General features: G+C 41.7%; 1 protein-coding gene across 2 annotated transcripts in view; it reads left to right on the top strand.

Annotated features, from left to right (window-relative positions):
* epha3 (EPH receptor A3) overlaps positions 1-23,742 on the top strand; it is a 98,049-nt gene extending 74,307 nt beyond the window's left edge. The window contains exons 11-18 of one of the 2 annotated variants that reach the window (XM_022740255.1): positions 1,178-1,363; positions 5,257-5,318; positions 7,566-7,775; positions 10,172-10,321; positions 10,850-11,043; positions 16,434-16,589; positions 20,760-20,877; positions 22,534-22,618. In XM_022740255.1, the coding sequence (XP_022595976.1) occupies positions 1,178-1,363; positions 5,257-5,318; positions 7,566-7,775; positions 10,172-10,321; positions 10,850-11,043; positions 16,434-16,589; positions 20,760-20,841 (1,040 nt within the window). In that variant the 3' untranslated portion in view covers positions 20,842-20,877; positions 22,534-22,618. Of the gene's footprint in view, positions 1-1,177; positions 1,364-5,256; positions 5,319-7,565; positions 7,776-10,171; positions 10,322-10,849; positions 11,044-16,433; positions 16,590-20,759; positions 20,878-22,533 lie in introns of both variants that reach the window. The other variant, XM_022740254.1, reaches the window with a different exon arrangement.
* The last annotated feature ends 630 nt before the right edge of the window (positions 23,743-24,372 follow it).

The raw sequence follows: 24,372 nt of genomic DNA, 5'->3' as shown, positions 1-24,372 counted from the left end.
ACAAGACAAGAGAGGGATCTGCACATGTCTTAGCACTGACATCACCACGCGCGAGCACACTCAATATGCATATACATTATGGAGTAACACACACACACACAAACTCATAGGCACAGCTATACACACTCCACTCATCTTCTACAGTCCAGCCAAATCCCTGTCACCAGCTGTAACATGGCCGGCTGCCTTTGAAGTGGCCAGCCTGCCTACACAGCTTACCATACCTTGTGAACACACACACACACACACACACACACACACACACACACACACACACACACACACACACACACACACACACATACACACACACACACACACACACACACACACATGGGGGCTGACATAAACACACACATCCCCCTCACTAGCAAGGAATGCTAATTGATCTCTCCCAGAGTGGATGTGGAGTCATGCAGTGTTTTAATTTAACATAGAAAGAAAGTTGAAAGGTCACCATGCTGTCTGCTCAGTTTGGAGTTGTTGTTGTCGACTGTGGATTCGGGCGGATCGATTTCAAAGTTTATTGCTACACATGGTGTCATTACTATGGTTAGCGGTCATAACACTTAATTATGCAGTGATTTCTTTCCAAAACCAATAAATAACATTTCCTGATTAACGAGAGTTAAGTAATGACTTTTAAGTTCCTTTTTGATCTGCAGCTTCAACTCTGGCACTAAACATTCCTTGTTTCCTGAATCTCTGCAACAGAGGTGACAAGTGTATAGTTAGCACAACCCATAGTCAGAGTGTACACAGTTATGAGAATAAGACTCAGGTTGGGAGGGTTTCCTTACAGTGTAAAGCATTTTCTTTTCTATCAATTCAGTCAGGTCCTTGTTGAACCATAAATAATTAATTGAAGAGGGAAAAGTTCTATGCCGAGTTAAAATATGAATCTTAATATATTAGCTTCTCACGACAGCTCTCTGTTAAGCATATGCAAATTAATTTCTCATGGATTTACACATGGATGAACATTTGGACCATTTTTTACCCCTAGGCTTCCATGGTGATACAGTAGCTTTAACTATAGTGTGTCTGATATTAGTCATTAGTCAGAGAGCTGAAATCCACTTGTATACAGTATCATCAAGATTTTTTTTTTTCTCTTCTTTCTGTTTTATTGCACCTTCCTTGATTTTCTCTTTATCTTTATTCATCTCATCTTTAGGTGAGTTTGGCGAGGTGTGCAGCGGTCGCCTGAAGCTGCCCAGTAAGAAGGAGATCTGCGTGGCCATCAAGACTCTCAAAGGAGGATACACAGATAAACAGAGGCGGGACTTCCTCGCTGAGGCGTCAATCATGGGACAATTTGACCACCCCAACATCATCAGGCTGGAGGGGGTGGTGACACGCAGTAAGTGCAGGACGTAAAGGCACACTGAATGGATTTACTTAGTGAAATGAAATTTTATCACTAACTCAATCAAAGTGATATTTCATATTTAGATTTTATTAAAAAACTAGATATTTTTTGGTATGGAAAAAAATGCGTTACAAATTTGAGGAGACAGTTGGTCACCAACCACATCATGCAGACATTATCTTGGTAACATAAACACCTCGGATACCCGTTGCTGCTACTGTGGAAATTGTACACTACTGAAATGAAATACTGAATATATATTCAAACAAAAACTGATACCATTACAGAAGGAATATTATTTAAATGTATGTAACTTGTGAACTGATTTAATTCACTGTGGCACTGACTACTAACGTTAACGTTTGTTGTAATATTGAAGTTACACAACTATGCTAGCCAAACGTTTAGCTGGCTAGTTGGCTAGTTATAAGGTCAACAATAGCTTGTTTCCCTAGAGATATTAGAGTAATTGATTTATCGATTATATGAGCATTGTTTTTTCAGGTAACTTGAACACTTCAGTTGTCATAAATGATAATGATAACGTCAGTTACAACAAGAATACTTACAGATGTAATTCCTTTGCAAACTCGGTTTTATTTTTGTTTTTGGTGCTCCAGTAAGGCGCAGTGACTCATGGGTAATCTTGCTTATCAACTTCTGGCGAACTGATGACCTGTTACTCAATTATTCCCTACAGTTTCTTACTTGACATAGCTGAGCACCCTGTGCCATCCACTTCGCAGGGAAAAAGTCAAGGCGATATGAACGCAGCAATAATTTGTATTCACATTCCATCACAGATCCAACATCTCTCGAGAGGTTCTTTTTACCGATTCCGGATTTGCTATTGTCTTTGACAAATGGCTCTAAAGTGGCTGACACTTCTGTGAAAGAGCGCAGGAGTTTTATTGAGTTGCCGTGGTGTAAATCTCTGCAGATCAATGTGCTCTGATCAAAGCCTGTGTCCAAAGCGGGCATAAATCCATAAATCCATATCTCTGACTCTCTCCCCTCCGGGCCTCTTTATAAGACTATCATTAGCACACAGAAGGCCTCTTTAAAAAGGAATGACTGCAGAAAAAAGGGAAATAATGAGTCTGAACTTTGTCGCTGAGAAACGGGCCTGGCCTCTATCTCTCCCTGCGGCACCAGGCTTGTTAAGTAGTTCTGCCAGTATGGTTATTCTAAAGAGTAGAATAAAATACCTGGAGAACTTTGCCTCATTTGATTGTCCTCGATTTTTGGTTCCTCTTATTTTGTTTCATTTGTTGTTTTTTTTCATCTGCCCTTCTCTAGTTTAATCTCGGAGACTAAATTGCTTCCTGCCTCTTAAATTCACATTCACTGACTTATTGGCATGACTTCTTTTAATCACAAACACTATTGCCAAAGTAAGATTTCAAAGTATGCTGTCCAAGTGGCCACAGATGGAGATTCCAACCATATTGTTTTAATTAATCAATAGTCTTTCTTTCACTGTTGTGTAGTTGTGTAAGAGCAATTTATTTATCTACCCTCTAATTTGTAAAGGTAAAACATTGTATTATGGTACTTTTATCATAAAAAAAGTCACCCAACATGCAATGGAATTTTTTGAATGTATTTCCTACTTTTTCTTAGCGAATGGTAAAAGTGAATACAGTGAAATACATAGCTACTGGTCCTCAGTTGAGTCTTCTTTAGCAGAGCTTTTGCATTAGAAAGTTAAATTTTTTAATTTGCTAATGAACCACTTTTTATATAAATAAACCAAAACCTTTGCAAAGGACACAAGAAGTAAAAATCCCTTTTAAAAAGATTTTGTAAAGAAAGCAAATTCAGTCGCAGGTCTGAGCCTTGTGCCGAGCTCTTTGTTATTCAGCCTTGAACACCAGTACATCTTGAAAGTGAAAGAGCTGTTTGTATGTGTATGTAATCCTTCATCCACAAGACTGTTTGTCTAATACATCTTACACCACTCTTCCTATTAATGTCCAGCCAGTGAGAAATGCGGCAATAACACAGGACTGCTGCTTTTAGACTAATAGGCGAAGCTCTGTATTCTGTACTTTGAGTGTGTGTGTGTGTGTGTGTGTGTGTGTGTGTGTGTGTGCGTGCGTGTGTGCATGTGTGCGTGTGTACATGACATTTGGAGGGATACCCTGAACACATGTGCGTGAGTTGCAGTAGTATAAGTGCAGGACATAATTTTAGGAGCACCATTTGATATGCTCTCTCACACACACACACACACACACACACACGCACACACTGCTGTAGGGTGATTTATTAAGCTGCTCCTGTTAATTCTTAATAATCCTGAGACTTTCACACCCCATTTACCTTGCTGCTGCTTTTGGCTGATCCACAGGCTGCATATTTGTGAGCATACACACTCACACACACACAAATAGGCATGTACTCTTTTCTCTCACACCCATACACACACACACACACACACACACACACGTTCGCGTTCACAGAATAAAGGGGCTTGGGGGCCTTTATCTTTGCTGCCAATGTTGGGAATAGAGAGAAAGAGGGAAGGGAAGTGGACAGAGGACAGCAGGGAGGACCGTGTGTGTGTGAGTTTCCGTCTGCGACTATAAAAGCCGTCCGCTGGTAAACGGGGTGATCCATCACAGCCAACTGGATCTGTGACTGTGTTTAAATGATGAGGGAATTTATATTGTAATTGTCAGAGAAAGTATTAAGACAATCTATGCTCCTGGAAATGAGTGAAATCTCTCTTTTGACAGTGATGAAAAGCAGAAAAACCTTCATTAGAAACATTTTTCAGGCGAAAATTGAAAAGGAAAAAAAATTCAGTTTTTGTTGATCGTTTATTTTTTTAACCCTGACTTAACTTAAACATGCCTTCTGTTTTGACTCATTTACTTTAAGCTGTTTGTCTGATTGTCTCATAAGGACATTTTGAATCGTAATTCACACCAGATCTGCTTTCATCAACGATACTGAGTCAGCCAACTTCCATCATTGTTAATGGAAAGTTTATTTTTTTTCCGATGAGAGTAATAGACTTGTTTCTTTTAACAACCAATCCCATCACCCTCTCCACTCATTCCCTGAAAAAAAAAAAAAGTCTCTCTCACCAGATGTGGGGAGGGTTCACAGTGCATGCAAGCGGAATAAAAGGAAAAGGGACGGGTGGGGTGATGGGGAAAGAGAGGTAAGGGTGATAGAGAAAAGGTAGGTAGAGAATGAAAGTAGGCAGGGGGAGGTAGGGAGGAGATGGGAGGACACATTAATCAGAATAAAACGGAGAAGAAGCATACGGCCGGGGGTAAGTCAAGAGTGAGGCAGGGAGAACAAACCCATCTGGGACACAAACAAGCCATGACACCGGCGCTGTTCATTTAACAATGGCTGATTTAAAGGTTTCTTAAAGAGATATTTTTTTTCTTTTCTTCCCCAGTAATAAACCTTGTGTTGGCCAGAGTCTGATCAGGTACAGATGATAGCAGGCAGCGTGGATTTACAGCCAGATCTTCCACAGAAATAAAGATGTCACACTTTGACAGCTGACCTGCTGGGGCCTTAAACTATGACTAAGATCATTTCATTCTTCTGTGCGCATGTGTGTGTGTGTGTGTGTGTGTGTGTGTGTGTGTGTGTGTGTGTGTGTGTGTGACAGACAGAAAAGAGAATAAGTTCAACCTGGTCCCCATCAGGGCCCATGAACGTGTAGATCTGCTTTAAGTCAATTTCCAGCCCTCCCTGTTTACTCCCTCAGACTTTCAGAGGATCATTGTGATATGTGGGCATGAGAATCTTTGCGCTATAGTTCTGTTGTACAGCAAATAGAAGTCATTACAATCATCTGTGAGTAAAACTACTGATATAACGTGACCATATATTAAAAATATTCTGTTCTGTCACAGGTAAACCCGTTATGATCGTCACAGAATACATGGAGAATGGATCCCTGGACAGCTTCTTGAGAGTATGTAATAGCACAGACAAACACACACACACACACACACAAACTTTTATAATGGATTATAATGCATCATACAAGTACACACCCTGAGGCAGCTGGGGGAGCACACACTTGATGGCTATCTGAGGATTAGGGAACACACACAAGGGAACCACCTTCGTGTGGCAAAGAAAATGTCTTGCACCTGTGCAACACTCAGTCCATTGTTGAGTTCAAACATCACACATCAGGTCACTCTGTCCGTAGAGCAGTACAGTAAATCTTTGCTTTCACATTTTAAAAATGTCATCTGTCTGTGAAGATTTCATTTGTCAAATGTTCAGCAGTGACATTTGGTTCAAATGGCTGGAAAGTCCAACTATTCACCATGAAAGTGCAGTAGTCTATGAAAACATGGGGGAAGAAAGTCGGAGGAGGAGAGTGGGAATGAAATAGCTCTACCGATGAATGTAGATTTAAGATATTTAAATGCCGTCTCCTGCTTTCAGACTGTCTCTGTCACATCATCAAATAAACCTATGTATCTCTCTGCGTTCTATCAAATAGCAGACATGGCCAAAAATAACAGTAATAGTAATAATACCTTGTACCTGAGAGGGGCTGATTCTGACTGTTTCTGTGCTCTCCATACAGGACTTATCAAATTATAACATTTTATGAACTGTATCCTCACTCCTCTTCCAGCCAGGGGTGAATTTGATTCTTACCATGCCTCTGTCTCTTAAAGAGGAAAAGACCTGCCTCACTGAATTTAGCCAAAGCACCAGAACAGCCAAGCCGCAACACTAGCATGAAAGCATGTGTACTGATGCCTGTTTTAGCCCTTTTCCACGTGTCTGCACAGCATCCAGACACATACAGGAGGAGTAGCTCTTGTTTCCTGACATTTTCCCAGAGGCCTGCACTTTATCATTGAGAATGTGTGATATGTGCAAACACACTTGAGCAAATTCATAGCATATGCATTGTAGCCTGCGTCCGTGTTCTGAATCTGCAAAGCTTTGAAGTGACTAAGCCAGGTGGTCTGGACACTAATTGCTCGGAACGAAATGGGAGGTGAGGTGGACTCGGTCGGTTTTCAAAGGAAAAAAACACTCATCTTAAAATCGTCTAGCAAACGACGTGGCATGTGAACAGCAAAGGTAAATGCAAATAGCTGCAGACAAACTGTACTCATCCACATGCTAAATGCCTAGCGCGAACCCTGAGCAAAAAATATCTATGGTAGATATAGACAGGAACAAGTATTTCATCATCCTAAGCTCCTGCTCAGCTCCTCTGTTTATATTTCTTCAACATCCAGACATCAGCAGAGCATCACAGAGCATATAGGCTCATACTCATAAACACTTCCCAGTGTACAGCAGTGTAAACACTACTGCTCCCCATTACAAACAGAAAAAAAAAAGAAAAGTGTTTTATGTTTATATCTCGTCCAGAATCATCTTACCACTTTGCAAACACTGTGTAGAGTTATCAAAATACAACGGATAATGTAAATGAGGTCGTCAGGATTTGAAGCATAAACAGATTTCTCAGCAATTTGATACAGTATCATGGAAAGACAAAACATCAATACCGAGTGGCATTGTATTTCAAGTTTTAATGAAAAATGAAATGTAAGCTTTTAAATGCCATTGTGCTCATACTTTATACCTTTGCATGTAACAGTTTTGATGTATGTATTATGTGTTACATGTATTAATTTAAGCACCTTCAGTAGGTGTATCCCCTGTGAGTAGCATTGAAAAACTCTAAGACTTTAAAATCTAAAATTATAGTAAAGACATATCAATTCATGGATACTTGGGAAGAATCCAAACAAAATGTCACAGAAATCAGGTCAGTAAACTCAAGATAAAAGGGCTGTCATTGGTCATCACGTTGACCATTACACAATAATTATGTAATAAGATAGGGTCATAGTGCAAAGCAGTAACCGTACTCATTGTAAAAGAAAGACCTGTTCAGTTATGTATTGGTCTGATCCTAATTTCCATACATTAATGTGTCTCTCTTTGGGATTTCACAGTTGAGCTGAAGATGAAGTGCAGAATGTCAGAGGTGGTTTTTAAAGGTTAATGAAAATGCTGTGGATACTAATGTGGAAAGGTTTCATTTTATGCAAATAGTGAGAAAGGTCAGACTCCCTTTGTGCTCTACAGAATGTACTGTACATTAAAAAAAAAGTGTGGCATTAATAGTCCATGTCCTCCTTCATTTCATCTTTCCTTCCTCTCTTTCTTATAGAAACACGACGCCCAGTTCACAGGAATCCAGCTGGTGGGCATGCTGCGTGGCATCGCCTCGGGCATGAAGTACCTGTCAGACATGGGCTACGTTCACCGAGACCTGGCGGCTCGAAACATCCTGGTCAACAGCAACTTGGTGTGTAAAGTGTCAGACTTCGGCCTGTCGCGAGTGCTGGAGGACGACCCGGAGGCTGCTTACACCACCAGGGTGAGCTGGCGCACAAACACACACTTAATACATAAATGACAGCATGAACAAAGATGTGTGGTAAAGTCCTGGAGGTCGCAGTTTTTTTTTTTGTTTGCTTTTTTTTTTTTTTTTTCAGGAATGTACTAGGAAAAATGCAATGTGGTACTCAATACATAACTTTTCCCTTTACCGCAGCACTAAAACTGATTACAGCATCTTCTGTTTCCTCTTTAAATCAGAATAAATAGTTTTTCTCACCAGCAAAATCAGAAAACCAATCAACACTGTCTAATTTTACTGCCATTATGAAAACTGGCTTCATATAATGTGGACAAAAATGGACGGCACATTTCACCTCCATTGTCTCCTCCTCTCTCTCACACACTCACACACACACACACACACACACACACACACACACACACACATATTGTAAACTGAAGTAATCAAAGCACACTCACTCTGCCATGGCAAGAGTCATGATTAAGAGTTGTGATAAGACAAACATGAAAGGAAAAGCTTCGCCTCCCTGGATCACTGCACAGATACGACAACATACACCGACTGGGAGGTTGTGGAGAGGACCAATCCGAGCACCATCTGCCCTGAAGGAATGCATTACATCGATAAGAAGTTGTGTGTGTCTGGTGAAGTCAAGTGCTTTGTTGACCCGCGACATCTGCATCAATACTTAGATTTTATTCCACATTGCATTTTGAGGCTCTGTAGAATTTGTTAAAGGTTACAACAACTTTTACAACGCTTACAACACAATAGACAAGAAACAAACAAACAAAAAATACCTCAGAGATTGTCAGCTAGTGATGTGAGATGATGTAAGGTGACAGTTGACATGTGAGTTAAAGAGATTTTTAATGTAAATACTTTAAATTATATCATTCAGTTTTTTTTTTTTTTCACATCTTGATGCTCATGTCACAAAATGAAACACACCCAGCAGGCACGCCACGCCACTCATGTGTGTGTGTGTGTGTGTGTGTGTGGTCATTTTCATCATAGGACGCCATGGTCTAGACCATGCGTGCAGCCCCTTTAAACACAGTATAATTTGCTGGCTGAGAATTGCTTGTCAAATAAACAGTCAGTGGGCCTTTTGCCTTTCTCCCAGAAATACATAATCTAAAATAATAAGGAAGAATAATAAACTCTGGCATGTTACAGTAACTGACACATGCTCGCAGATTCTCATCTCTCTTTCTTTTTTTTCTATTTCTCACTTCCTTTTCAGGCAAAATAATTGCGGGTCATGTCTGTGTGTCGATGTGCATGTGTGTCCCCTGTGTGAGCCGTGTTCACACATCTTAACACTTTAACCTCTTAGTGGAGCAGGTGGGCACAGCATGGGTGTTAGGGGACAGGCAATAGGCTTCTATGCATGTGTTTTTTTGGGGATCACTGTGTGTGTCTATGACTGCACAGCACCAGGCAAGAGCCGAGTGACTTGGCCGATGTCTGTGTTAGCTTTGGCTGCCATCGGCCTCCTTTCCTCAGGTCCATTTTCTTCACTTGTCCCGCTCCTCTGTTAGAATGACAAATGCAGCCGACACTACAGGTAGAGGTTATGCAGGAAATGTTGGATTACTGTTTGATTAATAGTGTTTTCTAAAAGGTTGATATCAATGCTTTTTGATTAACAATGAGCATGACTAATATTTTTGTTACAGTAAGGTTAGTGTTCCTTTATATGACAAAATGAAATGAATGAAAATATTTCAGTGACATATATTTTTGTTGAAATGTTTGTATTTGACAGTGTGGGAAAGAACATTAATGAATGGGACACTAAAGTTTTCAACTGCAAGTCAAACTCAACAAATACTTCACTGAGGCTCCTGTAGGCAACGTGAAGCAAGTTTCACTGCAGGTCCTCCACACCGCACTGGAAATAATAACAATAATCCTTCAGATAACTGTTTCAGTTCTGGATGTGAGGTTAAGATCACCGCGCTCAGTCCAAACCACAGAGCCCCTAAGAGTTGTCAGCTTTCAGAACAGCTCGTACATTTTCACTGAATCTTTCAGGACGCTTTGCATGTGACACGAACATCTGCCTTTATATTTCATTATGCTGGAATACAGCTACACCCAATATTACATATATGCATCACGCAGTGTACACTCGCAGCCCCTACTGTAATATTTATACCATCAATACCACAAAACTGATTTTAGCACATTGTTGTCAGCCAGTGTGCTGAGAGTTAGTATATTAGAGTATATGATTGTGTTGTCTCATATCTGTGGTCTTTCACGAATTTCATGTACAAAAGTTAACCTGATCATAGTAAAAATCAGGTAGCAAGACTGTCCTGCTCAAGAATATTGATTTTTTTGATTGACTAATTGACTAACTAACTGACTGATTGATTCATTTTTCTCTTACCGTCTCTTAGGGAGGTAAGATCCCTATTCGGTGGACAGCGCCAGAGGCTATTGCCTACAGGAAGTTTACATCAGCCAGTGATGCCTGGAGTTATGGCATTGTGCTCTGGGAAGTGATGTCATATGGGGAACGGCCATACTGGGAGATGTCCAATCAGGATGTAAGTACTGCCAAGTTGCCAAGTTAACTTCTTTCAGTAGGGACGTTTGTGTGGCGCACCCACCGCTGCAACAATGCTGCCAGCTTGGCACATGTGACAAAGCTTCCTTCTTGGGACGTAAGTGAAGGCACCAGCAGCTCCCACTGCCTCAGATGAGATGTTTAGTTCAGAGTCGTGTCAATGGACTTACGGCACATAAGTGGGAACCCCATGCTCACAGGTGAAGTCGAGCACACTAGACTCTCTAGACAGAAAATACTGTCAGCACTAGTAAGTCAGTTAAGTCAGTTATACATTCAAAAATACAGTATCTTAAGTATCAGCTATCATAGATGTTCAATATGTGTAATGCACCACTACCAAGAGCATAATGATTGATAAGAATGGCATTTCCAGAGTACTTCATTATATGTAAAAACTTGATGACAAAAAAAAACAGCAACTGCTCTAATAGACTATGTTAGGTGTCGTTTTGATTCTGAATATATCTCATCTGTATTATTATTATTATTTCCTTGATAATTCCAGGTAATAAAAGCTGTAGATGAGGGTTACCGCCTGCCCCCGCCCATGGACTGCCCAGCTACGCTCTACCAGCTGATGTTGGACTGCTGGCAGAAGGAGAGGAACAACCGACCTAAGTTTGAACAGATAGTCAGCATCCTGGATAAACTCATCCGCAACCCCGGTAGCCTCAAAATCACGGCCAACACCACATCCAGGTAAACCTCACGCATATACTCTGACTTTTATTTGGTTTGCCCTCTGGTGTTTGTGATGTTCGGTATTTTTCGAATCTTTACTGTTTTCCTGGCTGCCTTTCTCTGCTTGGGCTCCCGTGTACCTGGCTAACAGACACCTGGCTCCAGGAAACCCAGTACTAGAAAAAGTTTGCATTATTATACCTTTCACGCACAGTGTTATTGCAGTACATAGCACTCTCTGCCCTGTCATCATAATGCAAAGGGATAGTAATGACTGTTGCAGTTTTAATTTCCAAAAATGGAGCACCCATAATTAATGTAATGGACACTAAAAAGACAAAGGGATACAGAAAAGGGATATTACATTTACATTTCTCTCTCCCTTGGTGCGCGGCTGTTTGTTTTTGGAACCAGTCAGCACAGGAGCTCGACATAAACATTACCTTCCTGCTTCTTGTGTTTGCAGGGTGTTATGCGAAAATTAGCTCCACTTATCACCACCCTCCTCTGCTTCTATTTACCTTAAACAACTTCAATGAATATTTATCTTTCCCGTGCAGTCTAATGACATATTCCCCCCTACTTTTTTGTTTACTTTTTCCCTCCTTTTTCCCCTCCCTTGCGCTCCTGTCCTTTGTTGGGACCATCATTATATCCCAGGCAACCACGGGGGACCAGGGCAGCCCATGTACAGTCGTCAATTCTGGGCAGGGAGGGGCAGGCGCTGGGTCTGTAGCAGACAGTCGTGGCATTATGGAGACGTCAAAGCTCATAACATTGACTAATGATTTCTTAAGAAAGTGAAAATAGGTCCCTTGGAGTTTGCATGTAATTTTCCTGATTGGCTTTTAACACTGGGCGAGCACAGGCTGGCCGACGGAGGCGGCTGTAGTGATTTATGAGAACGGTGTGTGCATGTGTGTATCTGCGTGTGTGTGTGTGTGTGGTGGCGGCGGCAGTTGCACAGCGGGAGCAGCTGCTCTCAGCTCCACACACCTCGTTTGTCTCGGGGCTGCCCTGGCTGGCTAATGGAGCACCCCCTCCTCCACAAAGCCCAGACCAAAGCCTGGGATTGGAGTAGAGCATCTAGAGACTTTGGGGGTGGGACCTGGTCAGAGTTTAGTGTCCCTGCATGTGGATGAAGAGGGACTGGAGTCAGTGGACCAAGGTTGGTCACCAGAGACTAATTATGGGGCCAACAGGAGTCAAGTCAGGGTTAGAGGCCACCGTCTATCCCATTGGCTTTACAGTGTGTCTAAAACATATAAGATCAAAGGTAAAGCTGTCTTCAGACTGAAAAGGTGTCTTCCTTTATGTTCAACAAAGCACAGACATGGTGGCAATCACAGTGCTAAAATACAACTAGGCCTAGTGCTCATTCTAAATATATGTCAACCATCATTAATGTGCAGTGGTCAGTAATGCACTGCTACAGATGTAGCTGGTTTGGGCCTCTTACATAATTAACTTTCGCTCCATGCAAGATAAAATGAATGATGACAAGCCTCTATAAACATGTAACAACAAATCAAATTTATAATATTACTCCTCATTGTACCTTATTTTTAAACAACCTCTGTCCAGGGAAAAAGGAGCTTTGGTTCATTTTTAGTAGTTAGGGCAGGGCGGGAAATGAGGTTGCAGCTGAAATAAGAGCTAACCAGCTTCCTGGTAAAGGGCTTGGGAGACAGTAACAGGGACTGGGGCGGGGGCCATGGCTGCACATGGAACTAAGCTTAAATCTATGTATCTTGGCCTGTAGGTAAGGTTGGGACTGGAAATGGAAACAAGGTTTCTGTTAGTGAAAGGAAACCAGTTAAGGGTACTAAAGAGCACAGATATTTATGCAAAGATATGAGGATATAAAAAGGCACATTATAAGGAAATATTTGCTGGGTAAGTTGTGCAGTATTGGAAACTGGGTGGGGGACACAAGGTTGACACCAGGCATTGCACATACAGCGCATTGAAGACATGTACTTCTGAATTAAATTAGCCATATATGTTCTCTGCGTTTTATATTCAAGTAACGCTCCCATTACACAAAGTCAGATACTCTCTTGAACAACACTAACACTCTACAGTGAAACTCTGGCTATGATATAAATCAAGTGGCCCACCTGTGAAGCATTGATTAAAACTACATCGTATTCATCATATCCAGCAGAGACAGAAGAAACCTCATGACCACGTATCAAAATTTCAATTAAAAGGGCTGACACTGACCCTGTGCATTGGTCTAACCTCTCCTAGCGACACCCTGGGAATTGTCCCAGTAACACAGTGAAAGGTGAATTCCTCCCACACTGTCCTACCCACATGAATCTGTTCATGCTCGACTCCTCATCCACCTCGCTCCTCCCTTGAGAGCTCTAAAACAAGAGACTACACAGCCCTGGTTATTTAGAGGTCAAAAGAATGAGAGATTGAGCAAAAGAGGGGAAGGGAAATGAAAACGTGGGGGGGAGGGACTTTACTCTCTCTCTCTCTCCGGTGTGCTTCTGCTTCCTTCTGTTCGAGCGGGTCTTTTCTGCGATGCTATACGGTGTTAAGTCCACGAGGGGTTTTGAAACCCCCTCTTCTGCCGTCAGACAGATGCTTTCTTTTCTCTTTATTTTCCCCTTCATCACATCCCTCTGTTTCTCTGTTTCCTCTCCAATCATCTTGTCTCCTGAGCTGCCGTGAGATGTTGCTGAAAATGTAACAACAAAGGAAGCAAAGAAAAATGATAAGGGAGGGGAAACAAGGTCATTTGCAGTTTACCTCTCGGAGGAGACAGGAGAAGGGGAAAGAAATAAGAGGATGAAGAGGGAGAGGAGATCAGAGAAGAAAAAGAAGAGAAGGGGTAGAGAAGAGGAGAGGATCAATAATCCTAAAAAAATCTGAACATCCGTATCCTGACAGCCCAGAAGTTAAAATCTCAGACTTTTGGACATATCTAAATTTGATTTGCAGCAAATGTAAATCAGTCACACCCTTCATAATCACTCTTTTACGCTACATTAACAGAATATAATAGTAACTAGAATTTCTGCATTTTGTTTCTCATTAAAATAATATTAATGTCCTCTAAGGGAGATTTACAGACTTCCTTCTTTTCCCCTCATGCAAACCACCCCCACCGTCAAGCCCTCACTTCCCCTCCTTTTCCTACAAGCCAGTCTCTCCAGGGGGTCCTGGGGGACCCTCAGCATTTTGACAGGCCTCTGATCTGGCAGGAAAAGACTCAATCTTTGTAACAACACCCACTCCACCGCCTCAAATGCATCTTTTTTCTTCCCATTTTTTCTTCCTTTTTTCCTGTCTCTGTTGGAGATGTCATCTCACTTTTGTTGGCTCAGTGTGCTGTTTTTGACATTGTTGCTTGACGGAAGCTTGACGATCTATTGAAGCTTCTTTTGATTGTATTTTGCTTCTTTAAATCAAAATAAATCATATCAGCATGAAAAGAGAATAATTGTAGTGTACCAGTGCAACAACGTGCATCCCATCTCCGGCTTCACAGATGATCATCATTAAAAAATTTAGGAAAGAAAACACTTTTACCAAAGGCTTCTTAAAGAAAATATAACAAGATTCCAGATATATGCAAAACTTTTTTCGTTTTTTCACCCGCCTTATGGAATTACACATCCCTTAGTCCCTGAAGGTATCCTAACCCAAGGTAATATTTCCCAGATTTTCACACACACAAACACACACAGTGGCTCCAAATCTCCCTGCCAATCTAAATCAGTCAGGCGGAGGTGGACTTCCTGGTACTCTTGCGAATTTATTTACAAAGCTATGAATAGTATTCCCTCAGGGGAGAACTACGCTTTTTTCTGTCCTGTCCTGTCCTGTCCTGCCTTCTTCTCAAGGCTCTATTCCCCTGTGTATATGCATGTGTGTTTGTGCTTCTCTTGACGCAGGTGCCTTTGTCTAATCTGCAAGACAGGTGCAGCGTGTCCTTATAAAAACCAGAGTGTCTTTGCAACCCAGTTTTGAATGCCGCTCACAAACTCACAAAGCAATAAACACACAAAGTGATCTAGCCATCCCGTTATTTGGGTATTGTTTGATTGATCATTGTGTTTTGAGTTCCAGTTTGACCTAATGTGCTTTGACCTAGTTTTCCATTTCCTGCCTTGATGTGATCAGGTTTCCCAACAAGAGAATCAACCACATATGTGTAAAACGCAGCATCAGCGGTGACATCAGAGATAAGACACATAAAATAGTCTTCTGCTTCCCGTAGGCCTGCACTCTCCTACAACTCTAATGTTCCTCTCTTGCTCTGTGTATGTCTTTCTGACTCTCGCCCCCCACCCCCCTTTTCGGCAAACATCAATCAGAGCTAGTCAGAGCGGTGCCTGCAGCCTTTCCTTCACCCTCTACTGTTGACTGAGCACTCTGAAGCCCAACGCAGTGCATTTAATTTGATTTGATCCAATTGAAACCATCAAGTCTAATCAAATCTAATATAGCATTTTGCCGCATGGTACATGTACTGCAGGAAACAGTAATGAAATTAGACAGAAACTGATGCCGCTTTTGTTGGTAATCTTGTTCTTGAATATGTTAAAAATATTATGGAAATGTTTTGTGTGACGGTTTGATCCCCCCCCTGGACTCAAAGCCCAAAGGCACTGTGCAGGTTTACTGTTATGCAACAGACACAGAAGGCCAGTGTGTGTGTGTGTGTGTGTGTGTGTGTGTGTGTGTGTGTGTGTGTGTGTGTGTGTGTGTTTGTGTGTGTGTGTGTCTGAGTGCTGCTCTGTCAGATGTTTTTTTCACTTAGCTCATAGCACACTATGTTTATTAAAATGCACAGACCATTATCATTCATCATTAGAATAGAAGCAAATATAATTACTCCTCATTCCCATTGCCACAGTTTCTTTACTTTCACTGCTACGTCCTCTGCCAAGGTAATTTTTATCAAGTGTAACGCTGTTGCTGCTGCTGCTACTACTACTCACATTGCATTACATAAACCCTGTTTCCATCCTAGTGTCCACCTGTAGGCTCTGAATCACACTGGGGGGGTGGAGGGGGGGGGGGTTATTTTTGTCACTCCCCATTCTGCTCTGTGCTCAATTGGTGTATGCTTGAGGGCACGAGGTCAGTGCCCTGACACTAAATATCAACTCTGTACATACTCTTGATTCACGTAGCCGTAGCAATGTTTCCCCTCCACAAGTTGTGGTTGACTGAAGAGCAGATGGCAGCTGCAGTAGCAATAAGATTAAACTGTCAGCTGGAGATCTGGGTGGCGCTAATGGCCTTGTGTTCCTGAAAACTATGCGTACGTTGTTTTACTACACGACAACGTTACAGGTCATTACTCAAAGAAATTAGTCTCTTCCTTTACCATTAATTGATGTTACTCCTCCCTCTCTCTCTCTCTCTCTCTCTCTCTTCTTCAGGCCGGCCAACTTGTTGCTGGACAGGAGCAGTTCAGAGGCTCCCTCCATGGGCACGATGGGTGACTGGATGGATGGAATGAGGACCTTACCCTGCAAGGAGGCCTTCTCCGGGGTCAGCTACAGCTCCTGTGACACCCTGGCCAAGACCTCCACAGAGTAAGGCAACAACACGCGCAGACGCACACATTAGGTTTCTCTGCCTATTCATGTCACTACAGGGACCCAGTACTCGTGGCAAGGCCCAGGAATTTGAAGAGGCTCTTGGTGAAGCGCACACACACACACACACACACATATACTCTTGTTCTCAGCAAGTAAAGAAAGCTATAGAGCCATTGCTAAAAGTGTCCAGATGAGACTCATGGTAACTCATAATGACAGGCCTTTCGCCACGCTCTCAGTGTTGCAAGTATGACCACAGTGGGAGAAGGTGAGAGCATGAAAAGAAAGAGAGATAAATAGAGAGACAGAAAACAGAAATAGAGGGAGAGAGTGAGCTGTGAGTTCCGTGAGAGAACAAGGGAGAAACTATTGAGGGTGGGAATGAGAGGCAAGGTTTGACAAGATAAAAGAGTGGAGAGAGAGAGAGAGAGACCTTTGAGAGAAAAATAAGGGCAGAGCTGTCAAACAGGTATGCAAAGATATGTCACTCTCCAGAAATCACATTTGGAGAGCTCACACTGCAAGACCTACCTTATGTTCTCTCCAGGATGAGTATATTGACCTGGGTCACACTGATGTGTGCTCACTTTAGAATATCTTCTAAAATATATGTTCATACACCACGTTTTTTTTTTTTTTACATAATATGAGGCATTACAGATACTTAAGATATCTGCCGTGTCCACTGTTCTCCCTAGAACATCTGCTCCTGTCAGCTAAAGCATGGTTGATATTTTCATGCTTAAGATTTAAGCAACTCTGGTTTCCTAAACATAACAATGTGATGGTTTTTGTGTCATGTCAACACCGATTTTAAGCACGAGGTGAGGCTTGTTCACACATCCTGGATGGCATAATTGTTGACAATGTATGTATACTTCCAAAGCATATTTTGTAAAGCAAATTATTTCTATACAAATACTTTTTTTTTTTGTTAGAGGTTGGGCATAAATGTTGTGGTGGGAGATAATATATATGCAGGGTATTTGTCACAGCATAGGGTTTAGTGAATGAATGTCCCTCAGTGAAGGAGAGATAGTAGCAGAGACAGAGATATGTCTGACCCTGCTGACACGATCCTCAGACTGAAAAAAAAAAAAAAAGGTTCCGACATAGTGGATCAGGTTCTGGCCGGAGTCCTGTACTGGCAGGCTGAAAGGAATTATGAATCCCAAGCACAGTTGTAATAGACTGAGAGATTACAACGATGAACAATCCTTCAGACATACAGTTCAGAGTGCAGCTACCTGAGAAAATCAAAGACAACTGACAAGTTTTTTTTTTTTAATCTTTTTGTTGTTTTTCTTTTTTGTCAATTTAAAGTGAAGAAATGCTCTCTCTCTCAGTCTCCCTCTCTCTGTCTCTCTCTCTCAATCTCTCTCTCTCTCTCTCTCTCTCTCTCTCTGTCCCTCTCTCTGTCTCTTCATGCCTCTCTTGCACTGTTGGCCCGCTGCTGTTTTAATTGATGTGGAATGTGACCGGGTAAATAATTGGACATTTCTAATTAATGTGATCAAAGGCAGCCATTCACTGTGGTGATGGCAGCAGCTGGGGCAGTTGGGAAAGGGTGGTCAGTGCTGCCGCAGCCATAGCTCTAACTGCTGTCTATAACTTATCAAAGCAGCAGTCATTAACAGCGTCGGGCTGAAGGTGTTTGAAAGAATGTAGCTCTGTGGAGGACACATTGTTTGGATTCCAGGCTTTAAAGTGTTCATTTCTTTCTCATTCTTCCTCGGCTTATTTTCCCTCTTCTCGTTCCATTCTACATCTCTGTCTCTTCTCTCCGGGGTACAGCACAAGAGCTGCATACTTTTTCTCCAGGCATTTCTCATGCAATTTAATCAACAAATACCTGTAATCAATGAAAAGCTCTCTTCAGTCAACATGTTACAAAACAAAAAAGCTCACACTGCAGATCAGGTGGAAATCCACATTGTGTATTTGCAAATTACATCACAGTACATGCAGTAAGTGCAGCAGTCTAAGCTCGTACTGAAGAAATCATATTGGTCTACAATGCTTTTTCTATGGTTAGGTGCTAAATTGGATCACTGCAGTATTAATCCACTGAAGACTCAGGCATCCAAAGCTAACTCAGCTACGACGCTAGCAGCCTTGGCTGAGTCTATGCATTCCTCAATATAGATTGCTCTATTGATTTGTACAGTCTTAATCTAGTTCTTGATATTCAGCACAAGGCTTGGCAATGCTGTGACCTCTGAGGAACAGTAATCATACTTGGCTGCAGTGTGCTGACTCATCTGCTGGAGTAATTGAAGTTCTTTTTCAAGACAGGACAGGATAGACTGACGAGGAAATACCCCATCATTTGGACTATTTTCTTCATCTGGATATAGTGCATGCAAAGTTCACTCCATGTATATGATTGAGGAAGTGATGAACTTGACCTAATCTGCTGGACAAAGGAAAGCAATCTGTGACACCAACAACAAGTGACCAAACAATTTCTAGCATTACCAAATACGCTGCAGTACACCCACATCAAATGTTATCAAATGGCTGATATCAGTTGTCACCACTCCCATAATTATGCTCAGACGCCCAGAGGGTGCATACAAGCATTGCCCCTGTTCTCCAGTAAAAAGGGACTTTTCAGGTTGTCCATACAAGCTGCTGTTGGTGACATCATCTGACTTTAAAAAAATGGCAAACAGCTCGTAATACTAAGGAGCTATTTTAATTTATTTTGTGCTTAAACCTGGTCCGCTCCACATTTATTATTGTAACCATGATGACGATGGTTTGGCACATAACAGCCCACTGAGCCGACTAGGAGGTGCACTAGGGCCCTAATAACTCACATGTTTATGCTACCGATGGCAACTGATAACAGCCATTTAATGGGGTGATAAAATTTGAAGCGGGTGGTATGTACGTATTCAGTCTATACAAGGGATTTGCGCTCCTCTGCAAATCAGGGGGCGAGACCATCAACCCTTCTGTGGTACAGGCTGCGAAAGCACTGTCATACCCAAACATTACCCAGCATCCACTTCCTCTCAGCAACTCAAAAAGTGACACCACAAATGAGACAATTACTTGTGCCCGTGTGTATTCGTAAGCTGATACAGTGGTTATGTTTGTTGGGTTTCTGTCCATGGCAAACTGATTTACAGGAGGGTTCACTGCAAACCAAACTGCATAAAAAGAATACCCAGCAGAGGTATTGCTGTGGGATGATGGGAATTGTTGAGTCAATACTGTGACATACTGTGGAAGGAAACTTTCAACTGCTAATCTGTCTCATGCGATGATGTGTGTGTATTTCTATATGCTGAATACCTATCTCTGGTTGTGATTTATAATCACGTCTCATGTGTTCCGTGTTGTAGTCGTTTATTGTAGCCTGTTGTTATTTCATCTTCACTGTCTGTTTTTGAGATGATTCTTGAAGCTCTCCTGACATAAAAAAGTCCCGTCTGATTAAGATGTGGAAAACACTCATCTACACTCATCACTACCCATGTCATGAGGAGAGTTTAGTGGCTTTAAAATTGTATATGATATATATATTGAAAAGATGACATCACAACTGCTGTGACTCTCAGTAGAGCAGCGCTACGGCTCAACAGAGATGAATTATTTGTATGTCAGTGTTTCAGATGTAGCTTCAATGCTATAAATGTAGCTAAAATGAAGCTAGAACAGTGTGTTGCACGCTTTTTGGCTGAGTTAAAGAACATCCTCACTAAATGTGACCTCAAGTTCCTATTATATTATATTGCTTCTCACCTCAACACTGATGTTGTGGTGTGTCATATTTTGTCTCTGAGTGATTAATGATTATATCCCAAAAAGCGTAGGATCATCTTTGCAATCTTATGAGTTTTATTACTTTATTTATTATATATCATTGTCAGATTTATGGTAGATTTTGGCTGAGAGTTTGGTTTGGTTTTTCTGCAAAGGACTGTCTACAAGGATTTTCTGTATATTTCAAGGTCATAACAGTTTTTACTTTTTTTAATGAGTTATGAGTATCTTCCTTCCTAAATGATGAATTTATACTGTATAAGTAAATCCACATGATTTAGCCTGATTTATTATAACTACAAATGTGCTTTAGATACCCTCCTAGAGAAAAGGAGCTTTGGTGATTTCCAGTTTCATGTGCTAATGTTGCCGGGCCTGGCTGTGTCTCAGTAGAGTGGTTCTGACGGAGGTCCACGTCACACCCGCCACTTGCCCAGAATGGGAGCCGTCCATGGGGATCACCACTCTCTAACGCCCAGCTCCTCTCCGCCTCCTCAGGCTCTGGATGGTGGGTGGAGGGTGAGGGCCAAGGCCCCACACCCGGGAGCAGTAACCTACCTCCAGAACCACTGATGGGCTTTCACTTGGCTTGTAAAGGGATAGTTACGTCAATAGACAACTCGACATCTATGTTTCCATGCCACCATGAGCTGTAGATAAACAAAAGTAAAACAAAATACTACAAGTCCTAATATTTCATGCTGCCAAAATACAAAAGAACATTTTGAATATTTGGAAATTTTCTGATTTACAACCTAGCATGACAGAGTATTACCAGTATATATTCCTAGGAATACTGCTGATGAGTGGCATTTGCATGTATTATGATGTCTGTCAAATTATTAAGAAAAATTTTCTTTTTACTATTATTGTACACTTATTGTACATACAAATTAGCATTGTTAATGTGTGGATGCAAACTGAGCTGTTGCTCTTTATTTTGTACATTTTAAACTTTAGGGAAATACACAATAAATTCAACAGTTTACATTAAAAACGCATTACTTGATTTGAGTGAACTATCCCTTTATATTGTAACACAAAGTGAAAGTCTGTGATTATCTGGGTGCTTGAAAAGTTTCTAAATGTCTTTTCTACATGTACTTTGGCTGCTCTGGCAAACTTAATCTTACGCTTGCAAATAATAAAAACCTAACTGTGATATTTTTCAATAACACGTATAATATCTTGAAAGTGTTTGTTGTAGAAATGCCACCACTCCAACTGCAACTCCACTGCCTCTACTAATGCAATATTATCACTAGATGAGCAAAAGAGACGAATCTTTACATGTGCTTTGACTTCTTGTGTACTCTAATATCAACGATGCTGTGTGTATTGCTCTGGATATACTATGTATTTAAGGTTGTTGTTCCTGTATGTTGCAAATGTGGCTTGATATTTGAATTAAGTTGACTAACTACTCTGTGTATTTGATGTGTATGATACTTAACGTGTGGAACTGACACTGTAGCTCTAAATGATTTAAACTAGTCTTATACACAAATGGTCTTTTCTTACACCTGAATGCATGTACAGTAACTAATCTTTTAAGAGCTTTTTCAGACTATTAACAAGTTCATCTGAATCAGAGTTCTATATACAGCGTTATATTCTGCACCGGATCCAGTGCTGCTCCTCTCCACATATACCTGCCCTGTCAAAGAAATCCAGTTCAATGCAGGAAACTAGGTCTTTTGTGCCACTGTGGCCCTTGCATGCAATTGTTTCCTCCACTGACAGGGTCATAATAGCAGCTGTCAGTGTAGCCCCACAGGCCCACCTCCATGTTTGTTAGTGATGGAGATTGGAGGCAATACACTTCCCACACACACACACACACACACACACACACACACACACACGTCTCCTTCCGAGATGTGGCAGCCCAGTGGCCTTCTGGGAAATGCAGTCCTGTGTGAATGACAGCTGCATGGGAATGTGAAAGGAGCAGCACTAGAAGCGCGTCATTAAATGCCACGTGGGTGTCACGTCCTCCATCACTAATGCACATTTTTTCTCTTCCCATTTTCCCCTTTGTCATGTCTTTCTCTCTCTCTCTCTCTCTCTCTCTCTCTCTCTCCCTCTCTCTCCGACTGCGTCTCATTTTCAATCCTCTCCTCTTCATCTCTCTCTCTCCTGCTCTCTCTCTTTCACCAACTAGGGATCTGAAAAAGGTTGGAGTGACTATCGTAGGACCGCAGAAGAAGATCGTGAGCAGCCTCAAAGCCCTAGATTCCCACACCAAGAATGGCCCAGTACCTGTTTAAAAAAATGAACCTGTCTTTCCGTCTGTGTTAACAGACTGTGGTTGCTAATTGCACTCTAACACAGTGGCTGCGTATCCAAGCTAGAAACAGATGGAAATGGGGGGGAGGGGGGTATATATGATTCAGATGAGGGCTTTCATTGTTTCGTTGAAAGACGATATCAAGTCCTGAGAGAGTGAAACAGGAAGAGTTCAGTGCAGATCTGCCAAGCCGGTTGACTGGCTGACTCTTCAAACCTCCATCCCTCCATGCCCAAGTTGAGATGCCTTACAGACTAATAGGAGGGTAGAGAGAGCAGAGGAGAGCCAATGAGGTCAGTGAGACCTGGTCAGCGATTCAAACTGGGACTGGACTGGGATACGGGGCAAGGACTGGACTGGACTAACATAAAAGCCGGAGCTCTCCAACATTGGCTAAGCTGGATAGCATAGCCTTCCCTTTACAGCCAAGAGGGGACGGGCATGCTCACAGTCTCCTCCCACCTGCCTGTGGAACGAGGCGGTGAAACGGCTGAGATGCCTTGTGTAGACGAACATGGCAGACAACAGCAGCTCACCTGGATGTGGACCCTTCCTGGACTAATGAAGTCTGAGGCGTGAGATTTTCTTGTAACTACCTGCATTTCCTGTCTCTATCCATGAGAGAGCTGAGCTGGTATGGACACACCGAGACAATAACCGAGCCATTTTACTCTGTAGCTCTAACCTATAGCATTTGCATTCAGTAGACATGTCACATAAAAGCAATAATTATGATAATCAGTTCAATAGTCTGTAGTATGGAAGCCATGAGTCTGTCACATGTATAATGTATTGAACGCTGTGCTTTGAAGGTACAGGGGCCATAACGCACTTCACACACACAGAGTTTTCTTTTACGGTGAAATCTATGTTTCTATGTGCATATGAGCAGATATTGTACAGTTGTAGTGCTGTTCCCTCAACCCAATGCCCTCCGTGTGAAATCTCAGGATGTATACGTTCTTCGTTCTATTTTCTCTAACAAGGGGAAACAGATTGAGAGATGGAGCAGAGCCAGGAACTGAGAGTGCACGTTAAGATAGACAGGAGAGAGAAACGGGGGGGGGGGGGAATTTATGAGAGGGGAAAGAGAACTTAAATAAGATGAAGCAGTGTCATCCAGGCCTCAGCTTCAGATGTTGTGTTGCGGAAGTGTTTTCAACCAGAAGTGAGTTTGTACTTGAGTTTCTTCTTCAGTTAAAACAGGTTAGCATCATCAAACCCACACAACAACAGGTATAATTTCCTTTTCCAAGCTGTGAGATATATTCTCCGTTCAGCCAGTTTAGATCACACTGCTTCTCTGAAAAGTTTTGTAAACCTATAATCTGTTTGCTTTTGGTCTGAATCCATAACTTATTAACAAAAGCCACCTGGGATCTGTCATGTTCTTCTTTGATCAGAAATTTGCTGTAAAAAAAAAAAAAAAAAAAAAAAAAAAAAAGGACTTTGATCTAGTTTAAAATGAGCTCTTAATCCATGAATCCTGGTGTGTTAAATGCAAAACGTAGAGTGCCTCCTGTAACTGTGTGTCGGGTTGGTTCATGGTGGGATCATCAAGCAAAACGCTCAAGTTTTAATTTGTTTTCAATGCAACCTTGGTCTTTTTTTTTTTTTTTTTTTCTCCATGTTCTCATAGGGGGATGGGGTTTACCATCACCGCCCTAAACTAGAAAGGTGTGGAAATGCCCTGAGAGAGATGCAACACTTCCA

Source organism: Seriola dumerili, unplaced genomic scaffold (assembly GCF_002260705.1).
Source record: "Seriola dumerili isolate Sdu_G_001 unplaced genomic scaffold, Sdu_1.0 BDQW01000052.1, whole genome shotgun sequence".
Lineage (NCBI taxonomy): Eukaryota > Metazoa > Chordata > Actinopteri > Carangiformes > Carangidae > Seriola > Seriola dumerili.
This window is presented reverse-complemented; position numbering and strand designations above follow the sequence as displayed.